This window comes from Salarias fasciatus, chromosome 22 (genome assembly GCF_902148845.1).
Source record: "Salarias fasciatus chromosome 22, fSalaFa1.1, whole genome shotgun sequence".
NCBI classification, from domain to species: domain Eukaryota; kingdom Metazoa; phylum Chordata; class Actinopteri; order Blenniiformes; family Blenniidae; genus Salarias; species Salarias fasciatus.
In genome coordinates this window covers 8545630-8568139 of record NC_043765.1, presented here as the reverse complement: position 1 = coordinate 8568139, position 22510 = coordinate 8545630, and the positions used below count along the sequence as shown (strand labels likewise).

At 42.0% G+C, this 22510-nt stretch overlaps 1 protein-coding gene and 1 long non-coding RNA gene across 2 annotated transcripts in view; one reads left to right on the top strand and one right to left on the bottom strand.

Annotated features, from left to right (window-relative positions):
* The window catches only part of LOC115409216 (voltage-dependent calcium channel gamma-7 subunit-like), a 33779-nt gene that overhangs the window by 2930 nt on the left and 8339 nt on the right, over window positions 1–22510 (top strand). Inside the window, exons 2-4 of the mRNA XM_030120279.1 lie at window positions 14218–14413; window positions 15426–15512; window positions 18063–18203. Coding sequence (XP_029976139.1) covers window positions 14218–14413; window positions 15426–15512; window positions 18063–18203 — 424 coding nt within the window. The remainder of the gene's footprint in view (window positions 1–14217; window positions 14414–15425; window positions 15513–18062; window positions 18204–22510) is intronic.
* Window positions 8054–18735, bottom strand: LOC115409218 (uncharacterized). The gene is made up of 3 exons (XR_003933916.1): window positions 18243–18735; window positions 14778–14779; window positions 8054–8064 (listed from the first exon to the last, which is right to left on the bottom strand). It is a non-coding gene; the product is annotated as an uncharacterized LOC115409218 (long non-coding RNA).

Below are 22510 nucleotides of genomic sequence, written 5' to 3'. Positions count from 1 at the left end.
TTATTCATTTACTATAAATTTCCTATATTTTGATCACTAAAGTATATTCTTCTATCTCATCTCTGGTGCTGCTGCAGGACTCTGTTGTGGGTGTGTCACACAGGCATCAGTCACTGTTTCTTAGTTCAGAGTCGATGCTGATGGCTTTTAGTGTCCCAGACAGGATGCGTGCAGTTATCATGTTCTCCCTGTGCCTGCATGGAGCTTCGACCTTCTCCTTCATTCTTATGGTGTCCTTGTGGTTGTCAGACAAATGTCTTCTCAGAATAAATTAAGTATCATAATTTCCAACTGCATTGAATTTGCTTTGTCAGTTTATTTGAGCGAGCAGTATAAATTATCTTCACTCAAAGTGCATTTCCTACATGAAGAAAAACAACATTTTTTTAACAAATGAAGACGCAGAACAGAAATTTCGTCTAGTAAAGGAATCTAATTGGCTGTCAAAGTTAGTTTTTTTGATTTGTTATTGATGATGTGTTCAAATGTAGATCACAGAGTTTGTATAAAGTTGCATTTTTTTATATAAACACTCCAAATGTTCAAGTGCTCAAAAATAAAATTTTATTCACTGAAATGTGATCGTTTGTAACTCATCAGTTACTACCATAGCTAATCAATAATTTAAAACATCGAAACATACTCGTGCATAGGTCCTTTAGGATAATATAGGGAAAACTTTTGAAGCTTGAACAAAACAAGGTTAGGTCGACATCGCAACACATTCTGACATCAGTTAAGGTGAATAATAAATGAAGGAATCAAAGCTTGAAAGAAAAGTCAGTTTCAGCGAAAAAGCAGAACATGGACCAAACCACCACGCAACACATGAAATGACAACGTGTATTGTGAAATGTGTGTTTATGGGTTCTCTGTTTTGGAAGTTTTTGAAATGCAGCCATATCCCCGTTGAATTTGTACCTATTGTTGGATGGTGACATTCTTGTTATGAGGGGAGAAAATGAGCAGATTCAACCCAGTCATGTGCATCAAATCGTCTAATAACTCAAGGTTTGTTTGCTTGTTTTAAAGGGCAGCGGTGCAAAGCCAGCCTTTTACAGCTGGCATTTTCTGCTAATTCCACAGAAGAGGATAAAAAGACACTTCTGTGCTTCTGTGTTATCTTCCTGTGCAGAAAGTGACAGAAACATGCCTGTACATTGACAACACAGAGAGGAAAGATGAATCACATCCTAATAACTTTTTCTTCTCTCCACATTTGGTCAGCGAACGCTTTGGGATCCTTCGTTTCGGAAAGTCACAGCCGATCCAATGTTACATTTCCACTGCTTCAAATATATGAGACATATTCATGGCATTGGGTTGGATTACCATCAGCGCATTTAACCCTGTTAAAGACAGTGATCACCCAAACCTTCAAAGATCTTTTTGAAAACAACACTGTGGAGTTGCTGAAGTGTTAAACCCGTCAGCAGGGATACATTTTCAGCGTTTGAATCCGGCTCTGTTGAGGTTGATTCCCCTTCAGACCAGCGGGAGCCGAATGTCACCTCAAACACAAAATTACACAACACTGGATGTGAGTGAAGGTGAATGAAGGCGCGTGACTGAATGGTGGAGGCTGTTTCTGTGAATGTGCTGCTGTAGACGTGCAGGATGCGTCACACTTAACGCCGGCTGCCTGCCAGCTGTCATGTGTGTGCATGTGTGTGTGTGTGTGTGTGTCCAGGATTTTTGTCATTTTTTTGGGCCAAGGTCTTTCCCTGTCTCTCTGCTGGTCTGTCTCCTATTTATCTCCCTCCCCTCAGCAGCACGTTAACAGAACCACCCCTTATTTTCTCCGGTGTGTGTGTGTGTGTGTGTGTGTGTGTGTGTGTGTGTGTGTGTGTGTGTGTGTGTGTGTGTGTGTGTGTGTGTGTGTGTGTGTGTGTGTGTGTGTGTTTGTGTTTTTACCCACCGCATAAGCTAATTATCTTCCTGTCCAGCAGTGGTTCTTCAGTCTGCAGGACGAAGGTTTGTTTCCCAAAGCTTTCATGATGCTAAGTGCTGCTTTGAGGAAGGAGAGTCTTATTGTGTCTCGGGGAAACTGAACGTTCCTCGGCTCTGGTCAAGTCCGAGAAAACTATTCGAAAATGTTGTGACGCTTTTTTTTTTTTTTTTGGTACCATAACAGCAAGTCATGGCTGGTATCATTATGATTGTACCCAACATACAGGGGACACAATGGCCTGCTGTACTGGTGTGTTACTGTTTGGAGATTGCGTGTTTTCACCATGCATGTGTACATTTTTTCCAAATTGGTGTTTGAAAATGAGCGTGTGGAACCATCTCCTGTCAACAGGCGTTGAGTCCAATGACACCTAGAAGCAGTGTAGAAATTGAATAGATTTGATTAATTGTATATTTGCATGCTGCAACCTAACTGTGCAAGCTTTATCAATATTAGGTGAGACTGGGGACAGTTTGGGGCGTTTTGCTTGGACTTCTTTCAGGTGAAGCTTGCAAAATTTAATTAAAAATGTAGTTAAATGTGTCAGCAGTGCAAAACAAAATAAATGGTTTAATGTCACACAAGGACAGACATAGTGTGTGGCTCCAAGAGGGGCTGAATGCGACATTCTCAAATAGGAATTTTTACTAAGTTTTGATTCTCGAGCTCACATTTATAGACGTGGTCGTACAAGTCATCGTCAGTTCATTTGAATATGAGATTACTTTAACAATCAACAAAAATTCTGTGTGTTATTTGTGTGTGTATGTGTGTGCTTGTTTTTTTAGTTTTCCAAAAGCGTATAAGCACATAAAAATGTGTAAAACAGAAATATGTTGTTTTCAGCTGTAAAACCAGGTCTGTCCTTGGAAAACTGATGTTTTATTCGGACGACACTGAGCATGCTCAGGTGAATTTGACCCTTTTTCTCATTCTTGAATCAGTCAAGAATCCACCAAACAGAACTTTCCTGGAGTTTCAGAAAAATTAAGAGTCAGTCGTAATGCGGCAGAGCAGACAGCAGTGAAAGCCATCCAGTCTGTTTACTTTGTGTGAAACTGTGAGTGAAAGCTGAGGTCAAACTACACAATAATCACCCGCAGTGAAAGCAGAGAAAACTTTCTCTTATTAAAGTGTCACATTTCTTTCCTCAAACTGTGCGATAAGACTCCCTTTGAAAGAGTGTCGGCCGTGCAGCGCAGATAAATGAAATATAATTCTTTATTTACATGTCATTTGATGAAAGCTTCAGAGAGCTGTGGGCTGCAGACCTTTGATATACAGGAAAAGTCAACAGTAGATTATCATTTCACCTTTCCAAGATCACCTGAGTTTCTCTTTATTTATTTTTTTCACACACCTGGAAGACATCCCAGCATGCCTCTCTTCTCTCGTTCTCTGATATAAACGAGTTTCTTTTTCTCCCCTCAGTAATCCTTTCCGACCCGCTCTCACAGTCTCTCTCTGCCTTTATTCTCCTTTTCACATTAATTTGGAGTTCTTTCTTACAACACATGTTCTCATGTATTTTCTAATCCTTTTTTTTTTTTTTTTTAACTCCCCTTTCCCTCACCCCCCGTTGGGTCCTGCCTGACTCCTCCCCCCCCCCCCCCCCCATTCCCTTCCCCTCTTTCTTTATCTTGTCCTCCATTTTTTTTTCCCATCTTTAAATATCCATCTCTTCTGCTGCCAGTTGGCACGCGCCTCTCGCTGCTGACAGAGGCGACATATTGCCTTCTCAACAGAAAACACCCCGCCCGCCCACCCACCTAACCCCACCGCTAACAGACTAACCAGGGAGCGCCATCTGCGGAGCCCCGCCCGGCACCGTGGGACATGTAGTTTCGCGGTGCTCAGCAGTTGTTTCGCCCTCCTCTCCGCGCTGACCCCGTAGCCACTGCAGAGTCTTTCATCTTCCTTTAATCTGATTCCCTTTTTATTTCTCTGCCACGTCTTAACGCCGAGAGCCAACGTTGCAATCCTCTCTGGGAGTTTCTCAGAAGTCACTAGAAGTGACATTGACTCCGTGGTTTGTATCAACGCTCATTTGTTTCTTTGTACGCATTTAGCAAGTTGAGAATTTAAGAAAACAAAAAAAAAAAAAAATCATCATATTTAAATAATACTTTCAGCTATGAGCTATTTATAGTTTTTTTCCCCTCTGTCTCCTTCTGGTGTAAATAAATTCCAAACTTGTTTTAATTCCTTCAGCTTTTTAGCTCTTTTACTTTTGTTCTACTTAATGCGTGGTTTCTCTCATCGAGCGTCCTTGTGGATTAGCCTGTGTGAATAAGACATCACTCATTAAAACAGACAGAAGTGAAGCAAGAGAGTGACAAAAAAAAAAGAAATTATCCGTTAAGGACACATTGAAAGGACCTCCCAAAATTAAACCAAAACAACTGCAGCTACAGTTCTACAGAAACACATAATCAATAGAAATGATTTATGTTTGGGATGTTTTAACTGTAGAATATTCTTATTATTTTTATGCTATTTTGGAGCAAGAGCGTCATTAAACATGCTCACAGTGCATCGTGTGAGGTCTCACAACCATCTCTGGTATTTCCTTTATTTTGTTTTGTACAGTGAAAAAGTGACTTATGGAACTGAGAGAGAGTTCTCAGATACTGTTATAATTTCTAGTAAGCAGAAGCAGTATGGAGTATATTGTATTCCTATATAATCCCCAAATATCTAGTAGGTACAGTAACCCCCAAATTCCACTGCGTCCGTGTCCGCTCAGCTGCGCTCCGCTCCGCTCCGCTCCGGTCCGACTGCCGCAGCAAATACGTTGGTATGTTAATGACTGTAGCTGATTCCACAGCCTGCGTTTGGTCCGCTCCGTCAGTCCAAAATAGAGCCAAGGTCTATTTTTCTCTCCGGTCCGGTCCGTCCAGGTCTCCGTACGCATAAATTTCCACAGTTCAGATCGCACCAAACAGGAAAGAGAACTCCAACAACCTCCGGCTTTATACAAAATAAAATCATTTTGTCTTTATTAAAAACTTTAAACTGTTTAAAGACGTTTTATTTGTCCTCACATTAATTTTCAGATATATCACGAATAGACATACCATGCTGATTAAAATATACACTTTAAAAAGCGGGCAAACAAAAATTAAAACACACTATCAGGTTTTATATGACAAACTTCTGTTTTGCCTGAGATCAAGCTATAGTCCAACGTTTCTGAATGTTTACACAGCTGCATATATGGCCCATTTGCAGGCTATTGTCCATAAATTTCGTGTTTTCTACAAAATACATATTCAGGACCATGCATTTTATTCTGAATGGCCCGAATGTCAACATCCTGTCGCACGAAATTCAGCGTCTTGAAGCACAGCAACCATGGATGAAGAGACGCTGATTTTGGAAGTGGAGAATCATAAAATTTTATATGACCCCAGTCATCCTTTCTACAAGGATGTACAGAGAAAGATGCAAGTGTGGCCAAGACTGCTCAACTTTTGGAGGTCGATGCTAAGTAGCGCATGCGCTTCTCTGCTACTCCGGCGGGCGGAACAGAGACGCAGCGGAGCAAAGCGCACGCTGTGGGTTTTGACAAAACGGAGCGGAGCGCAGCACAAACGGACGCAGTGGAATTCGGGGGTTAGTCCTCCTAAAACTGCTTGACATGTCACCAGTTCATCAAACAGTCATATTTATGCCTAAAATTCATGTTTTTGGACTTTGGGAAAGAAACAAGAGTAGAACAACCATGCATAGTAGACACATGCATATCCACAGTTCCCGGTCTCAGGTGATAATGATGCTCTGAATAAATCAAGTAATAAAGAAAAGATAGCAGAAGAACAGAGGGTGAATGAACTCGGTTCAGTTTTCATATCTACATGATTGATCTTATAAACCATCATGTGCCTACTTGTGCCCTGCACATTCAGAGTACTGAATTTTTAATGTCTCAAAGACGAGTAAAAAAGACAAAAGATCAGCGAGCATTCTCATTTCAAGTGCCAGTACTTTGGAAAAGTGTACCTGTAGAAATCAGACAGGTCTCTCCTGTGGAGGCTCGTAAAGCCAAGCTGAAGACTAAACTGTTCACATGAGAGCACTTTAGAACAGATGTAATCGACAGTGATCAGGAAGATGTCGTCAGGCTGCAGGATTTTGACTTTTTGTTGAAAAATCCTAACCACAGGCTTTTTATAAAGGTCAGACATCATCATCGGAAACACGAGCTTCTGAGCCTTCCCTGAGAGATCCGACTGCCGGGTTACTTGAACATTGAATAAAGTGATCAGACTGATATGCTGGTTTTTATGCACAAAGGCTGTCATCCTTTTGAGTAAGTGGATCCATCCCACAATGCTTTGCACTGTAACATTTGGATGGATCTCTCATCCAGCTTTCTGCAGGAGCCCACTGGATGCATTGAATATGGATTTGTTAGCTCCAGACTTCAGAGAGACTTTTTCATCTTTGCCTCTGTTGAGCCTTTTCAGCTCTTCCACGGTCTTTTAATATGCTTTGTTGTGCTTTTCGCACCACCTGCTCTAATCCGATTGTGATTTCACCCAGATAAAGCTCATCTAATCAGATAAAAAGTGTTTCCATGATGAAATTATAATCAACCTGGACCTCAGTCAGATTAGCTATTAGCAGATAATATCACAGAGTTTTCATTAAAAAAGAAATAAAAGTTGGGTGTTCAAAAAGAAAATAATTATCAAATTTGAAGGTTTATAATCCCAGATTAATCCATTATCACATCAGATTACATTCAGCTCAGAGTCCAGCCTGTCTGTGAACTTCAAACCTCGCTACAGTCATAACTTCATTCATTAAATAAGCACCGTTACCACCTCAACGCACCACTATAATTACCAGTGAAGAGGGTTGTTGATAGAAGATAAAAAACCATCTCCCAGACTATACTGTACAATGGGCTCCTCATTAAGTAAATGGCCTATTTCCAGAAATTAATTCAGATGTACAAAGCTCCTGATTAAGGGAACTTATTATCACTCCTACACTGACAACCCCCACTTTAATGCCTTAATTAGTAAAGCACACTCATTCATTAAGCTGGACTTCATTGAGGATGCTTTTAAGCCTCCAATAAAATTAAATCAAATTAATAATGAATTCCAAAAAAAGTGCATTATGTGGAGCCTGTTGCTCCATGATGAATGAAAAAACCAGCAGATCTAATTAAACTTTCAGTATTACACTACAAAACTTTACCTTAATTAAGTATTCAGAAAGCGTGCTTCAAGTTTGTGATTATAGATTTAAAAAGATAAAAATCACTGCAGGAGAAAACTCAGGCGAATATTCAGACATCGATACACAAGAAGGAAACAATAGCACCAGTGAAATCTGTGCTGTTTGCAGAAATGTTTTGAAACAGGAACGTTGTCTTTTCCAGGATGCAGTGAACGCTGGCCGACCCTGACCTCTGACCTCATGCTTGAGGGAAAACCACAGCCTATGAAATATAAAGTTTGCATTGAAGCAAACAGGCGACTTATGTATTTGTGAGCTGCATTTGAGAAAATATTGTGGGGCTTGTTGGGAGACTTTGTGCTCGGAGCAGAAACAACACTCTCGACCTGCTTCTCTCGGTATTCACTGCAGGGTCGCCTCGTGTGAAGGTGAACATGGATCTCTGAGGACAACATGCCACAGGAACTGGGTCAAAAACACACTCTGAGGGAGACATTACAATAGAACTGTGTGTGTTATGACAGAAATGGAGGCCACACGTTGTAAGGATTTCAGCACCACAGTGGTGGACAGCGCCCCAGCTTGCTGATCATCAACCTAAAACATGAATTCATTCATAGCATCTTTAAAATCGAGCTTGTGATTATCTGTTACTGCAAGAAGAGTAACTCACTAACTCAAATAATGGAATACAAAGTGAAAATATTTTGACACAAAGTAAAGAATTAAGACTAAACTCATAATAAAAAGTTCCAGAAACATTCATTGAGACTCGACCTCAATGTGAAGCATAATATGGGACAAAAGTCTTTCCAGTAAGGGATTTTTTTTTCCTTTTCTACCTTTTTTTCCACCTTCCTCTCTTTTATTCATTTTCTTACCTCCATCCTGCTTCTCCTGTCACTAATCCTCCTCCCGTTCTCCTGACTCTCCTTTCTATTCCACTCCTTTTTATCACTCTTTCTCCTCTCTCTGCCATTTAACCCTCACCTTTCTTCATTTCTCTCCTTATCCTCTTCCTCGCTCCCCCTGAAGCCACATTGTGGAAATCCTCTCGCCTCTTCCCCTCCACTCCTTCCCTGCCACATCATTACCTCAGACTTTGCTCCTAAGCACATTCATCTGTAATTCATTACATCGCCTCTGCTCCAAGATTCTTCCCTGCTCGCGCCGTTAGTTAGCAGCCGGTGCAGCCTGGGAATTGTGGTTATATTCTCAAGGCTTAAACTACAAAGTGAGCCTCATCCGAGCCCATTTGTTGTCTGCTATCTCAGCAAATACAGGCCTCGCTCATTGTGCGGGGGTGTGTGCTGGTGTTGCTCATGTTGTGGGGACACAGATCTGCTTACGGTTACTTTGCTGGGTGTTGCTCAGCTTTCAGGGGCAAGAAAAATATTTGATTTAAGATTTAACTGCTGTTAGGTTTGTGGTGGATTGTCGGTAAACAGAGCGGTTTTGTTAGAAGTCATTATGTCAGAATAGAGGAAGTATATTCAGCTGCTGTCAACTCATCGCCATCTGGATTGTAAACTGAACACAGGATTCAAACCCGGGTCCCTCACCCTCAAGGTCAGAGCTGCAGCCGATGTGCCACCAGAAGGAAACATCAAATATTCAGAAAGTGACGCATCACGACGCTTCCTGTCCTCTAAACCCACATTTCTTCAGGGCGCTCGTTCTTTCTCTTTCGAGCTTTAAAGCCACAAAGTCATCCGCAGAGCTTCAGTGTTGAAGGTTTTACAGTTTAGTTGCAGAGGAATGAGGGAAGGGGTGTCAAACATGTGGCCCGGGGTCCAAAGATGGATTCCTAGAGAACTGGTGTACCGAGGATCTGTTTATCAATATAAATAGATGGACGTCTTACCAGTATAATGAAGGATTTGACATCTTTATAGGAGACGGTGATTAAGTACCAAACATTTGAAGCTCTTTAGCTAGACACATGTTTTAAGTTCTGCTGATGGTGAAGGTGAGCCAGTGTTTTCTGTTAAAATGAGTATTTGTTTTTAATGAGTTCAAAGAGCATGAATGAGATCAATGTTGCAAAGTAGAAATCAACCACAAAGCATAAGTTTCTTCGTATGTCCGAAAGAGATTTAAAAATGATCTCAGACTCTAGTCTGAGAAGTGATAGTATTTTAAATTTGAGACCGTTTGTACTGATTAACTGTAGATTTCAGACACTCGGCACATGCACTTTGACGTAAAAACGTAAAAGAGAAGCGTTGTGAGCGCTGACGAGCTGAGACGGAGGTGTGAGTCCTGCAGGTCCCCATACTGTCTCCTCCACTCAGAGCCCAGGATGGATCTGTGTGTTTTGACTCAGCAGCAGACTGAGCGTCTGACTGCTTCTCATGTTCAGCCTGACATTTCCAGCACTAAGACTGATTCTTATTTACACAAGCCAAGCACAAATCCACCTTGTTCTTTTTCAGAGGACGCCACTTTCTGGAGGCCCTGATGTCCCTTTGAGTCTTTCACTGGCGTTTTGTTTGTGGCGGGCCGTCTTTTCTCCTTCGTTCTACATTTTGGGACTTTTAGAAGACTCAGACTTTGTTTGGTTGCACATTAGATATATACCTATATTTTTTTAAATGTTTGGAGCACTGCTTCAAAATTTATGTTTTGCCTGGAAAAATAACACAAGCACACAAGACTGCAACCACGAATACACACGCACACATTTTCTAAAGTGTTAAAAATTCATGAGGAGCTGGTGTGTTTGAGACTTTTTTTTGGTTGGTCAAGGTTTCACCAGGAGGCTCCAGAATGTTTTATGATTTTCAGAAAGTTGGAGTTTACAGCTCTCATGAATTTCGTTATGAAGTAAAGCGTGACTGGAATGCCACAACTATTTTTAAAATTAGTAATGCGTTGCATTTTTAGCTTTGGCATTAGCCTAAAGTGTTGCTTCAACGGTTGCTATTTCACTAAACTCCTGTTTGGGATTGGACCCATTAATCCCTGATTAGTTTGGTCCTCTGTGGCTGTGATGCATGTTAGCACATCTCAGCAACAGGCCAACAGCATGTTCACAGATTCTTAGAAGAAACACAACAAACATCCAGATTTTTGAGCGTCTTCTGAGCGAACCGATGTAACTGGAATCAATCATCTCGACTCCGCTGAAGAGTAAAGCAGAGTAAAAGCAATGCAATTAATAAACTTGTCTATGATAGTCCTTGTAGTTTCATTGAATAGAAATTTGTAACTCAGTTTAAATGAACTCGCTGTAAGTGAATATCGTTGAGCTGCTCTGTCAGAAATGACTCACTTCAGTGATGTCTGTCGACAATGTAGCCGTGTATATACGTAAACACCCCCCCCCCCCCCCCCCCCCCCCCCCCCCCCCACCGCCATACACGCGCTCGCGAGCAGCTGCACGTGCACCCCCACATACCTGCACGTCAGCCATCCTCTCCGCAGGGGATTTCTGATTTACTATATCAAATATTGGTAGCGGGGTGACTCATGTCTGAGAGCGCGGATCCTCCCGACGCCGCTGAACGCGCTCGCAGCGTCTCACTCGAGCGATGAGGTCACGCTTCAGTCTCCTCCTGCCTGACAGCACATTTCTCTTTTCGCTTCTTATCTGTTCGGTTCTGATCTTGTCTGCCGAGTTCATTTTGTTCTCTTATCAGCTTGTGTCTTTCTCAGCCTCCACACGTAAACATTGTTCAAGAGTTCGTGGACCCGTTTTAACGTTGTGGCGCGAATTCTGCTTGTTAGTGGTAATAATTCATTCAGTTTGCTGGTTTAACCGTCCTTTTAGAGCAGGTCTGTTGCTTTATGTGTATTTTAAAATGCAACTTGCTGTGAAAATGAAGAAATCTTTAGTGTATTCATGCAATGTAAAAGTTACATTCTGCTCAAAAACAGCTTCAGGAGCTTTTTCCTTCTTTTCCTCACTCTTCTCTCCTGTCTCTCTCTCTCTCTTTTTTTAATGTGCATGATGCAAATTTGACTGGAAGCACTCGGGCTGCTGCAGTTTTCTTACGACTCCTCTCACACTGAGTTCACCTCAGCAAGTTTGATCTGTGTGCTGCAAAGGTATTTAAAATGAAAAATTAACCACCCGCTAAGAGTTTTATGTTTTAAGCTCTGATGAATACGGTCTGAAGAAATCCTAGGAAAAAAGTCTAGATTCACAGCTGAAGCTAAGAAATAGTAACAATTAAATATTTTAACAATAATATGTGCAGGTAGGAAATAACTAAAAAACTAAATTTTTTAATATACTTTTTGTCCTTTTTTTCTTTTCATAACCATACATACAGCTTACTTCTTGTGCGAAAACAGGAAAACACAAAGATGATGCATTTTCACCTGAAACGTCATGTAAACAGGCCTTAAAGTGTTATATTTTACCTTATATATTACTTTTCTTCAGAATTTAACCCTCAACTTCAAACTCAAACCTTATATTACAATTTTCACGAACAACTCAAAGCGCTTGACTAATGACTGACACTGTGATAATAAAGCAAGGAAACAGTGATTATAAGACTTAACAGAAGAGGAAGCATCAAAGGGCAAAATGAAAGCGATCATTAAAAGATTAATTTTTCTTATCAGATTACAGACTTAGGTACTTTTAAGAAGACAAATAAGCTAGATTTTACTTTAAAAATGAAGTGAAACCGCTGTTGAAAACAATCATTCAAAAGTCAACCTAGAGAGGTAGCTTTGAGCAATTTGTTGATCATGTTCCAGTGCTTTGCTATTCCTTCAGATCCTCAATGAGACCATTGAAGCATCTCATGACTTCAGAAACCTCATAAAACTTACCAGTTCTACATTTTATTGCTTGAGTTTCCATCCTTATTTCCATTTGAGTGTGAAAAAGCCAACGTATCATCTCATACGTGTTTTTACATATTGGATGCTGTATGCAACACATGTTGCATGAGCCCCCCCAAAAAAAGCAGAAAGTCACCATCACTGATGAAAACATATCTCTTATATTGATGTCTTCCATCATGTTCCATTTGCTGGCATCGCTGTGCAAATAATTTGATGTTTCATAAATGCATGTAAAGCTCCCGACATGTTTTATTGAACAGTATTAATTAAGCTGTGCGCTGCTGCAGGTTGTGTGAACTGCAGGCGGTCTGTGACTTAATGTGCAGCAGAGATGAGCAAACCATTTCTGTCAAGTCATTTACATCCAAAAGAAAACACCACATGTTCTGAATTGATACACAAACAAAGTGAGAAAATGTTTGTGTTTCAGGCAGATGCAGGGTTTTTAATTGCACTTTGTAAAATCTTGAGCGTCGATGATGCTGCTTCCTGTTAGAGTCCACAGCAGGGTGAGAGTGACCTTCATTTTGACTGGATGGATGTGGTGTGTGTGTGTGTGTGTGTGTGTGAGAGTGAGAGCAATGAGAATGTTTCTCAGTGTGTCAACAGTTGAACTGATACATGGCAGAGGCTGCGTTCCTGCCACCTAGTGAGTGTCAAACTGCACTGCAGGCTGCCTGGAAGCCTGTCAGACCGGCCCTGCCTGCGGGGTTTCCAGGAGCAGCTCACTGAACGATCACGGTGTCACACTCAGCGCTGCTATTTCAGTCAAAAGAATTGATTTTCACAAGTTCATGGCTTAAAACTTTTCACCAAAAATGTCAAGAACTTATTAGAGACTATGCTGTTTATTGCACTAACTCAATGAATCCTCTTCCCTGAATGCGTCTTTCTCTCTCCAGTAGCCCCTAATGGAGACATTTGTAAAGTTATTGTTCCCAGGGCTGCATCAAGCCAAATTAGATGCAAAGGAAATGCAAAGAAAATGAAATATGCATGGAAATCAGGCCAATATTAGAAAAGTTAAATGATCTAAATCTGCCTCCTAATGTCTCATTGATCTTCTGTACTGCTTCATTCGCCTGCGGGTCTCGAGGCCATCCCAGCCGAATGCACGATACACTCTGGACTTCTCATTACAGGGTAAACGCCCACGGGCTGTTTTAGAATCACTGATTAGCAACATGCACATGTTTTGGGGTCTGTTGGAGGAAACCACAGTGCCCGGAGAAAACATGCAAACTTCACACTGAAAGTTCTCTGAACCCAGAACTGACTCAGACTGGGGATCAGCCCCACAGAAGGTGAGATGCAAAAAAGTCAGATTTTTTTTTTTTTCCCCCTCTAATTCAGGTATATATTCTGATGTCTTTTACAACCTCAGTCTAAATTCTCATGTCACATTTCAAAGGATTTTACGTCTTTGGAGTGAGACAGGCGAAGCGATTCTCCACTAGAGGAAGCATGAAGATCGCTTTTAGAAATGGAAGAAACTCCACTTCCACACACCTCTTCTGTACAGACATGACAGCCACGGCTCGGGGAATGGCCATTTTTAAAGCGTGGGATCTCGAAGTTGATCCAAACACAGTGTGGCATTCAAATTGATGAAAGCTTGCTTTGATTATTGTGTACAAGTTAACAGAAAAACATTCGTACACTGCATTTGTGTATTAAACTGCACTTCTAGCCGCTCCAGACTGAGACGCATCAAACAGCATCACACTCACACTAAGTCTCGCTGCTTTAAGACCCTTTGGTTTTGTTCAGAAACACGTCTTCATCACTGACTTCTATTTGCACTACGAGCTCCATGCAGTCCAATCATGCAGTTTAATAAAAAATCTCTCTGAAGCTCAGGATTGACTGAGAGCCGGTTTGTTGTGTTTTTCTATTTTCTTGATGAAAATAGTTCAGACCTTCTGAGGGTTTTTCCGCCGCCGCCTCCCCGCCTCTGCTTTTTTCATCTTCTGTCCACAGATGCATGCATATTTAACAGCTGGAGTCAATGGAAGTCAAGGAAGATCAGAATCTGATTCCTCGGCCTTGGATTCATACCTCTCTGCACAGCTTATGCATTTTTTAAGATGTAGAAATCAATGAGTTGAATCAATTTTGGTTTGTCCTGCTGTCACCTTTCCTTTTTTTATGTTTCTGAATATCCGGCATCTGAGGACTGTTTCAATCAAGGAGCTATAAACTTTCCTTTACCGTCCCTCCTCGCCTTCATTGTGTTTTCACACCTCTCGCCTCTTGTTTTCTCTGCGTAGATGAGTTCGTTCAGCACGAGGGCTCTGACGTTGCTCTCGTCGGTGTTCGGGGCCTGCGGCCTGCTGCTGGTGGGCGTCGCCGTGTCCACAGACTACTGGCTGCTGATGGAGGAGGGCATCGTCCTGCAGCAGAACCAGACCACCGAGGTCAAGATGGCGCTGCACTCCGGCCTGTGGAGGGTCTGCTTCGTGGCAGGTTGGCAACTATTCAAAAATTCTTTACTGCAAAACTGCTTAAAGTAGAATCTGAAGTTATTGATGGTGCTTTTCTGTGTATGCATTTCAAAATAGGTCAATCGTGCAACACTTAGAGAAGAAAAGGGCAAGAAAAACACATATATAGATATAGGACAGACTCTGTCCCAGACAGTATAATGGACAGACAGGCCTCCGTGTGTTGCTAAAAGATAGTGTCTTCATTTACACACACACACACACGCACACTGTGGACACGGTGGATACAAATAGCCGTCCCTAATGCAGCGGCTGTCTCTGTGTTTGGGGTCAGGAGAGTGTTACTCTGGGGAGGCGGCCATGTTTGTGTTTCCCTGTCGTCTGACGCCTGGTACAAAAGGTCAGGGGAGGGAAACGCTGGTGGCATTTGGAGCAGTCAGGAGTGTGTGTGAAGAGAGACACGGACAGAGAGCAGAAAATCACACTCATCTGTACATTTCTGCATCCTTTTGGTGACATTTTCATGCATAGAGAGATATTAGTATTCATATTGTTCATATGTCTCCCCTCTCTCTCTCTCTCTCTCTCTCTCTCTCTCTCTCTCTCTCTCTCTCTACGTTGAGGTTAATCACCATGTCTGTGCTCTCTCTCTCCCTCAGCTCAGACCTCGTGTTCTCCTGAACCTCCTGACCTCCATCTGTCTCTGCCTTTAATTCCCTTTTTTCCACACTGTGCCTCCACGTTTCACTTTTTTTATTTTTAATCCCACTATCTCTTTCGAGGATTCTCACGTCTCTTTCACCTTTCTTTTCATTGGTTCTCTCCAAATCTGCGTGTTTATCTCCACGGCGGCCCGCGTCTCGCTGTCTGCCCTCTCTCTGTTTTCTTAACCTCGGTTTTGTTGTTTGTTTGTTTATCTTGGTTTTTATTTCCATATGCCAGTATTTCCATATTGTTTGTGACCTCTTCATCCGCCCACTCCTGGCTTCTCCGCCTCGCTTCATTCTCATCCTGTACTTCTGCCTCTCCCCCAGGACCGGAGAAGGGCAGATGTGTGGCCTCCGAGTATTTCACCGAGCCAGAGATCGAGATCACCACTGAAAACACAGCCAACATACTCAGTAAGTCACCTTCACACACACACACACACACACACACACACACACACACACACACACACACACACACACACACACACACACACACATACGGTCAAATGAGCTCCCAAAGTGCTTCACAGCTTTAACATATTCACACGTTCACATGTTCGCACACCAGCCGCCATGATGTTCAGAGCAACTTGGAGATCGGTGCTCATGTTAAGATGTGGACGTGAGGAATTGAACCGACGATGCTGCAGTCTGTGCAGGCATGAGCAGCGCAGTCACCTGGACCACAATTATAGTCATAATATGTCTTAATTAGCTGAAGTTTTCACCGTCACTGTGGTTCATGCAGAGATGCTGCACAATGGATTTCCAATTTGAAGCTGTCACGGCTGCACTTTTATTATATGTATGTCGCAAAAAACTGTCTCACCTGCCATAAGTTTCCACACACTGCTTTCATTATCTGCACTTGCAAAATGACAGTAACTATTTTCACACACCGATGAAAAGTTAAAAAATCTGTGATTAACAAATGCATCCATAATCCACTGCTTCCTGCCTAGTGGCCAGAGATTAGCGCGTTTTTTTTTTTTTTAAAGATCTACACTTGTATTAGTCCTCCTCTTTCTCAATGTCATTTTTTTTCAGATTCACTGTTTTAAAGAATTCTTTTTTCCTGTTTTTGACGTTGTAAATCACCACAGAAGAGGTCGTTAAAATCTCAAACATGAAAGAAAAAGTTTGAACATTCAGTCCTCAGGTTCATGACTGAACCAGCAGTTGGACGAGGCAAGAGATGACTGTAGAGGGAGACGGTGCTAAAAAATGAAAAACAGAGATGCCGTTTTTCATCTCATCATTTTAAGGGAGCTTAAAGGAGTTTCATCGGTAACATAGATTGTGATACTGCAGAAGGAAGACGGAAGTAGTTAGTAAAAATGAGATTATGGTAAATGTCGCAGTCCGATTCAATTTATTTTGCACATCATTTTATGAATGAAATGAATCATTACTATTGTTTTGCAGTATAAATCACAACCTGTTTAATGTATGTATAAAGTATCCCTAAACAAATCTATGATTTTCACTTCAAAGGAACAAGTTTTAAGAGCACAACAAGCTCTTGTTGTTACATATGGCACAACTTAAAGTGTTTCAGCTCGCCGAAGCGTTATGCAGCTCGTCAAATATTTTCATTAAACTGTTCCAGAAGATTTGTTGATGTCAAACACAAGCAAAGGCTGACAGACCTGACGAAAAACACAGGAGGAACACAGGTTCTCTCTTTCTCTCTCGCCGAGTGAAAAACAGGCGGCACAGGAGTCTTAATTGTCATTGATTGTCTCATCAAGGCGTCGTCCTCAAGTTGTTGACGCTCGCTTGTGTTTTCAGCAGCTCATTATTTCAGGAGCAGTCGGCTTGACGTGCGCTGTAAAGAAAGAAACCACGTGAATATTCAGCATCTGAATTCCCACGTCTGGTTAAGAAACCCTGTGAAAACCCGTGTTTGTTTTGAGCGCTGTGTGCGAATGGGTTTCTCGCTCGGTCGGTAAATGAATTCTCTGAGATCAACACGGTTCCCGACGGGGCGATTTTGTCTCCGAGCTGTTTTAATGATTTAAAATGTTGACACTGTGAACCGGCCTCAAAGTGCTTCGCCCCTCCGCAGTTTGCTCTGTCTGTTTGAAGTAAACCACACACGGTTGTTGGAGACACCTGGGGGGGGGTGGGGTGGGGGGGAGGGGGGAGCTGCGCGGTCCATTTAATGCTAGATAAATGTCCTCAGGTAGGCGCACAAGTCATAACACTGCAGTGGCTCGGTGGGAGAGGTTGCTGAATAAATCATGGACTTTACTCGGCGTGGGGCTGAGCGAGCTGCAGCGGGCCTCCGGCTGCACGTGTGCGCTACACGGAAAAACATTTCTCACTTAAGTCTGAACAAAACCAGGAAATACCGACTCTGATTGCTCGCTCTCTTCATCGATGTTCTTGACTGACAATGCAAGCATAATAGGAGTGAAACGAAAAGGTGTGCAGCAAAAATTAAGCAACAATGATAAAATGTTCAGTGGAAAATGGAAACAGAGCAGCAGAAAGTTTGAAGAGATTTCAAAGCTGCCATGCTCAAGTCTAAATTTAAACTGGAAAACGCAAGTAGGCTAACTCATGAATATAACTGAGCGCTAAATTTAACTGGTACAAAGTAGGAACAAATCCCATATTTTAATATCTAAATGTATTTAAACTCACATTAAATCTGTCAGACGAGTGAAACATCCTTGTGAAAACGGCTTGTAAATCCCATCAAGTGTCAAACATCTCCTGTGTGTGTAACAAGATGTTGGTCCAATAGAGGTGATCGTTGGGGTTGAGTGACTATCTGTGTGAATCTGTGGTTTAAAAAGGAAAACACTTTTAGCAAACGGATTTCATGGAAGGTCAATTAACTGTAGTTTGCTTTGAACTGTCGCAGTGCAGTAAGAGCGGCTGGAGAGGGACTTTCATCCAGGTTTCACAGCTTTGTCCGACTGCTGCGTCTCTATTTCTTCTTCCCCTCTGCAGAAATGGTCCGCACTGCCACCCCGTTCCCCATGGTGTCCCTGCTCTTCGTCTTCACCGCCTTCGTCATCAGTAACATCGGGCACATCCGGCCGCAGCGCACCATCCTCGCCTTCGTCTCGGGGATATTCTTCATACTGTCAGGTAACACTCACACTCCAACCTGTTGGAGTGAGAACAGACAGAGAAACAACATATGCAAAACCATCAAAACCTCACAGAACGCTAATTTTACACACTTGTGGAACAACTACACACCCCAGGATTTTCTTGTCACAGTTTGTTTCCCGATTTTCCAATTATTCTGCGACATGGTCTCGTCATTGCGAAGCAGCCCGGGAGCCAAACGCAGCGTGCAGCTGTCAGAAAGTCTGTGGATGGAGGGTCCGCGGAGAGTAAACACATTTAGCGGCTCTGCGGAGAGCAGCCTGCTCAGTATGCATGCCAGAAGTAAAGGTGAACTCCATCCAGCTAATGAGAGAAATGCTCGAGCTTCAAGAAATGTTTAAAGGTGTGTGATCAAAGGATAAAGCCAGACTGTGACCTCGGGTCAGTCTCATTTAGTTTCTCTTTAAAATGCAGACTTCACGGTACCTGATGGTGAAGATTTAATGCTCATCTACGATAAATAAAAAGGCTTTTGAACCAATATCACAGAGTACAGAGGAACTGGAGCTGCAGGTTTTTAATTACGTTTTCACCCTTTGTGTTGCAACAGTTTTTTTAATATATTTTTTTTTTGTTAAGAGTTTTTGTGCATCGTGATCAGCAGCTGAATGCATAGCATGAGGACATTCTGCATCCTACAAGTGAAAAGATATTTGCTTAAAAAAGTAATCATAATTTATTGATCCCCCATGGAGAAATTCATTTTTCTGCATTTACTCCTTTTTCTCGGATGCCTTGGTGCTTACAGTTCAGTGAAATAGTAACAGAGCTGGAAAGAGCAGCTTCGGATAAAGCTAATCCTGAAACTGTCTTAACTGTTGCACCCAGGGTGTGTGTGTGTGTGTGTGTGTGATCCATTTCATCACTGTAACAGGATCATAGGACGTTCCTGCTAAATGCAATGAAGCTACAGAGACGTGTTACAGTCTCGATATGTGAATAAAATGTTTCTTGAACAAATCTAAAGCAGTTCACTTAGGAATCCCTGAGAAGACGAAGAGTTGCTTCATGCCTGTTTGAATCGGGGTGTTGTCTGACCGAGCAGCAGAGCAGCAGAGCAGGGCCCATGTTTTCTGACGAGGCTGAGATTAGGAGTCAGGGAGCCCCTCTGTTGTCTCATCAGCGTGAAGACCTCCGCTTCACTGAGACTGAAAGCAGGCAAATCAGCCAAACTCCTCCCTCACCTGCCAACAGGAATGAGATGTTAAATAGATAAATCGCAGCCGAGCAGAAGAAGAGAAGAGAGCTTCCCAGGAGTGAACGCTCTCACAGGTTAACGGTAAGAAGACAGCTGGGTAGATGGGAGATTCACTCCACGGCTCCTCTCTGCGTTTCCCAGCTGACAGCTTGTCAGACCGTACCTTGTTCTTGCTGCTGGCTGAACAGTGAACGGGATTTAATTCCAAATAATTGCTCTCTGCCGAGAAAGCTGCGGGGCAGTGGTGATTTGATGTTTTCGCTTCAGGCTTTTCGGGTGAAAAAAAAAGAAAAAAAAACTCCCAACTCAAAGCAAACAGTGTGGAAAGTGACTTTGTTGTAGTTTGATGGTTTAATGGGAGCGTCGGTAATGAGGCCGGTTGTCTTTGTCGCAGCCTGAACCGTCATCCCTCTGCAAACTGGACAGAAACCTGGAGGCGAGGCAAAATCCCTCCTACTGCAGGAGACTTTATCATACTCATGGTGCTCCATAGGACTTAAACACTAACATTCAAATCTGTTACAGTCTTTTATCTAAATGGGAACAAATCCCTGGAGTGCAGATCCAAATCCATGTGGAACGCATTCCCGAAAGGGAAGAGCTAATATAGCAGCAGAACAACGTGCACCGCTTTGAGTTGACTGGCTCTTTAAAGCATATGAAGAGAAAGAGAAACTTCAGGTCTTGTGTTGTAAAAAATATTTAATTTAACAAACATGCTGACCTCTTTGTGACGTTTGCTGGAAAGCCGGAGGTGTGAAACCTGTTTCTGAGCCGCGTGTCTCGTGTGTGTCAGCGTCCTGCTGAGACTGCGAGCGGCCGCGGCCAGCGAGGTGAGATCACCTCCTCGCACGGCTGCCAGACCGCAGGTCACCTCCGGCTCACGCTCAGCCGCCATCAGCTGACCGACTGTTTGTTGGAGATAGTCTTTCCTCCTCTGGGATGAAGTCATCTTCCTGTTTTAGTCACAGGAGTTTCACCTCACAGATGCCAGCTTAGCATGGAGGACTGCTGACTGGACGTGCGGTCATCAAAACGAATCAAGCCGAGCGCAGTCATGCATATCTGCAGCCCTCTGATACAGGAGCCCAGGAACGTGGGAGCCTGTGTGAAAAATGACGACTCAAATGCAGAATCCAAACCATAATCCAAAGATCTGATGTGTGTTTTTCAGTTGTTCTGGAAGACTTTGTTCGATAACATTAAAAATATCTACTCGGAAAAATCCAAAGTTAAAGAAGAAGCAGAGAAATGCGGCTCTGCCCCCACTGAGCGGCTGTGACAGCGGGCCGCAGGAGTCCTGCAGTACAGACGGCAATATTGAAGAGCTGTCAGCTGAAATGACCTTGAGGAAGGATTAAACTCACTCATTTAAATTTTTCCTGTACAATTCTACTGTCGTACAATCAAAATAAGGTATTTTAAAACGGTTCCCATCACGGCTTTATCTGCAGAGTTTCAAGCAATTGAGAATACAGTTGCATAAATTCACCATGTCATGAAACATGCTGATAACATCACCAACAATAATACGTTTAATCAAATTGAATCCTGTGGAAAAGGAAGGACAAAAAAAACGTGCAATTCAAAATTACAAATGTGAATTAGAAGAAAAAGTAAAAATGTTGCAGATAGAATTCAGATCGAAGTTTAAATGTTTCAAAATGTGCAAATGTGTGCGAAACAAAAACATAATGTAGAGGGAAATTAAAACTGTATTTTGCTTTTGGATTGTTTGGAATAATTTTACTCTACATTATGTTATCGTTTCCCACATTTTTGCACATTTTAAAAAACTTATAAATTAATAAATAAAGAAACTACAGAATGTTGAATGTTTTTGAAACATTGTTGAATGTTGACATATCAAATGACAAAATTTAATGAAATTTTCCATTTTTCTACTCAAAAATTTAAAATCCCAACATTTCCACCTGTTGACAGCTCGGTTAATCGTGTGGTACATTCAGTGTTTGAATATAATTTGGAACTTGTTAAGATAAAAAGTCATTGTCCTCCAGCTCCTGTGGCTCTGACTTCCATAAAGTGGATTCTGAAGTTGACTCTTATATTTCCAAAACTGAGTGCAGCTTCAGATTTCAGCAGTGTTTCCGTGCTGTATTTGGTGGCAGTGTTGAGTCTATATAGTGACGTTTCGCCGGTGTTTCTTTTTGGTTGTTGGTTTAGTGGGTGAATGAAAAAAAAAGCTGCTCATAAGAGACTGCTACGCTCTGCTGTGTCAAACAGATTCAGACACTTTTCTGTTAATTTCCCTCCTTCTGCCTCTTTGAGTGACTCAGTACAGCAGAGAGACTGTCGTCTGATTAGCGAGCCACTTCAGTGTTCCAGGTTCACAAAAAAATGCGCGTTTAAATCTGATAATCTCTCAGTTTGTTTCAAATATTGTGTGGTAATAACTTTAGACTGCAGACCTTTTCTTTCTTCTTAAATATCTAAATGATGCTTATTATTGATCTAACAAATTGAGCCTGTCTTCTGAACAGACACAGTTTGCAGGATATAGAAGGTACAAAGATGGGTAAAGGTCGTATAAGTAAAAATTCAATCCACATCTGTTTGTCAAAATTAAATAAAATGAACACAAAGAATGAAAAAAGGTAAGAAAGGTGCTTTCAAATGTTTGACGGGAAAGCAAGACTGAACCTGAACAGATTTATTCACATTCGCGCCGTCTTTTTATCTTTCAGAAGTCATTACTGTTTGTTACCTCTTGAGAACAATAAAAACCTGTTTCCCTCCAGCGATTTCTGCCTCAGAAATAAAGACTAAAGTCAGTAATCAATGTTCCACGGCTGCTAATTCCACCTCTGAAAAAAGCAAAATGGAAAATCTGACAATAAATGTTTTTTTTTACACTTTTTCTTCTTGTGGTTTGCCATAAAAGAACGCTTTGTTCTCAGAAGGCAGAGATGAATATGTCACACACAGCTCGAGGGTCCAGAGAAATCCCAGAAATCTGTGGTATTTGACATTAACGTCACTAACTGCAGCATAATATGCAAGGTTTGTCTCCATCAGCATGTTGTCATTATGGTGCGTGTTTTTGTATTATCATTGTGGTGCC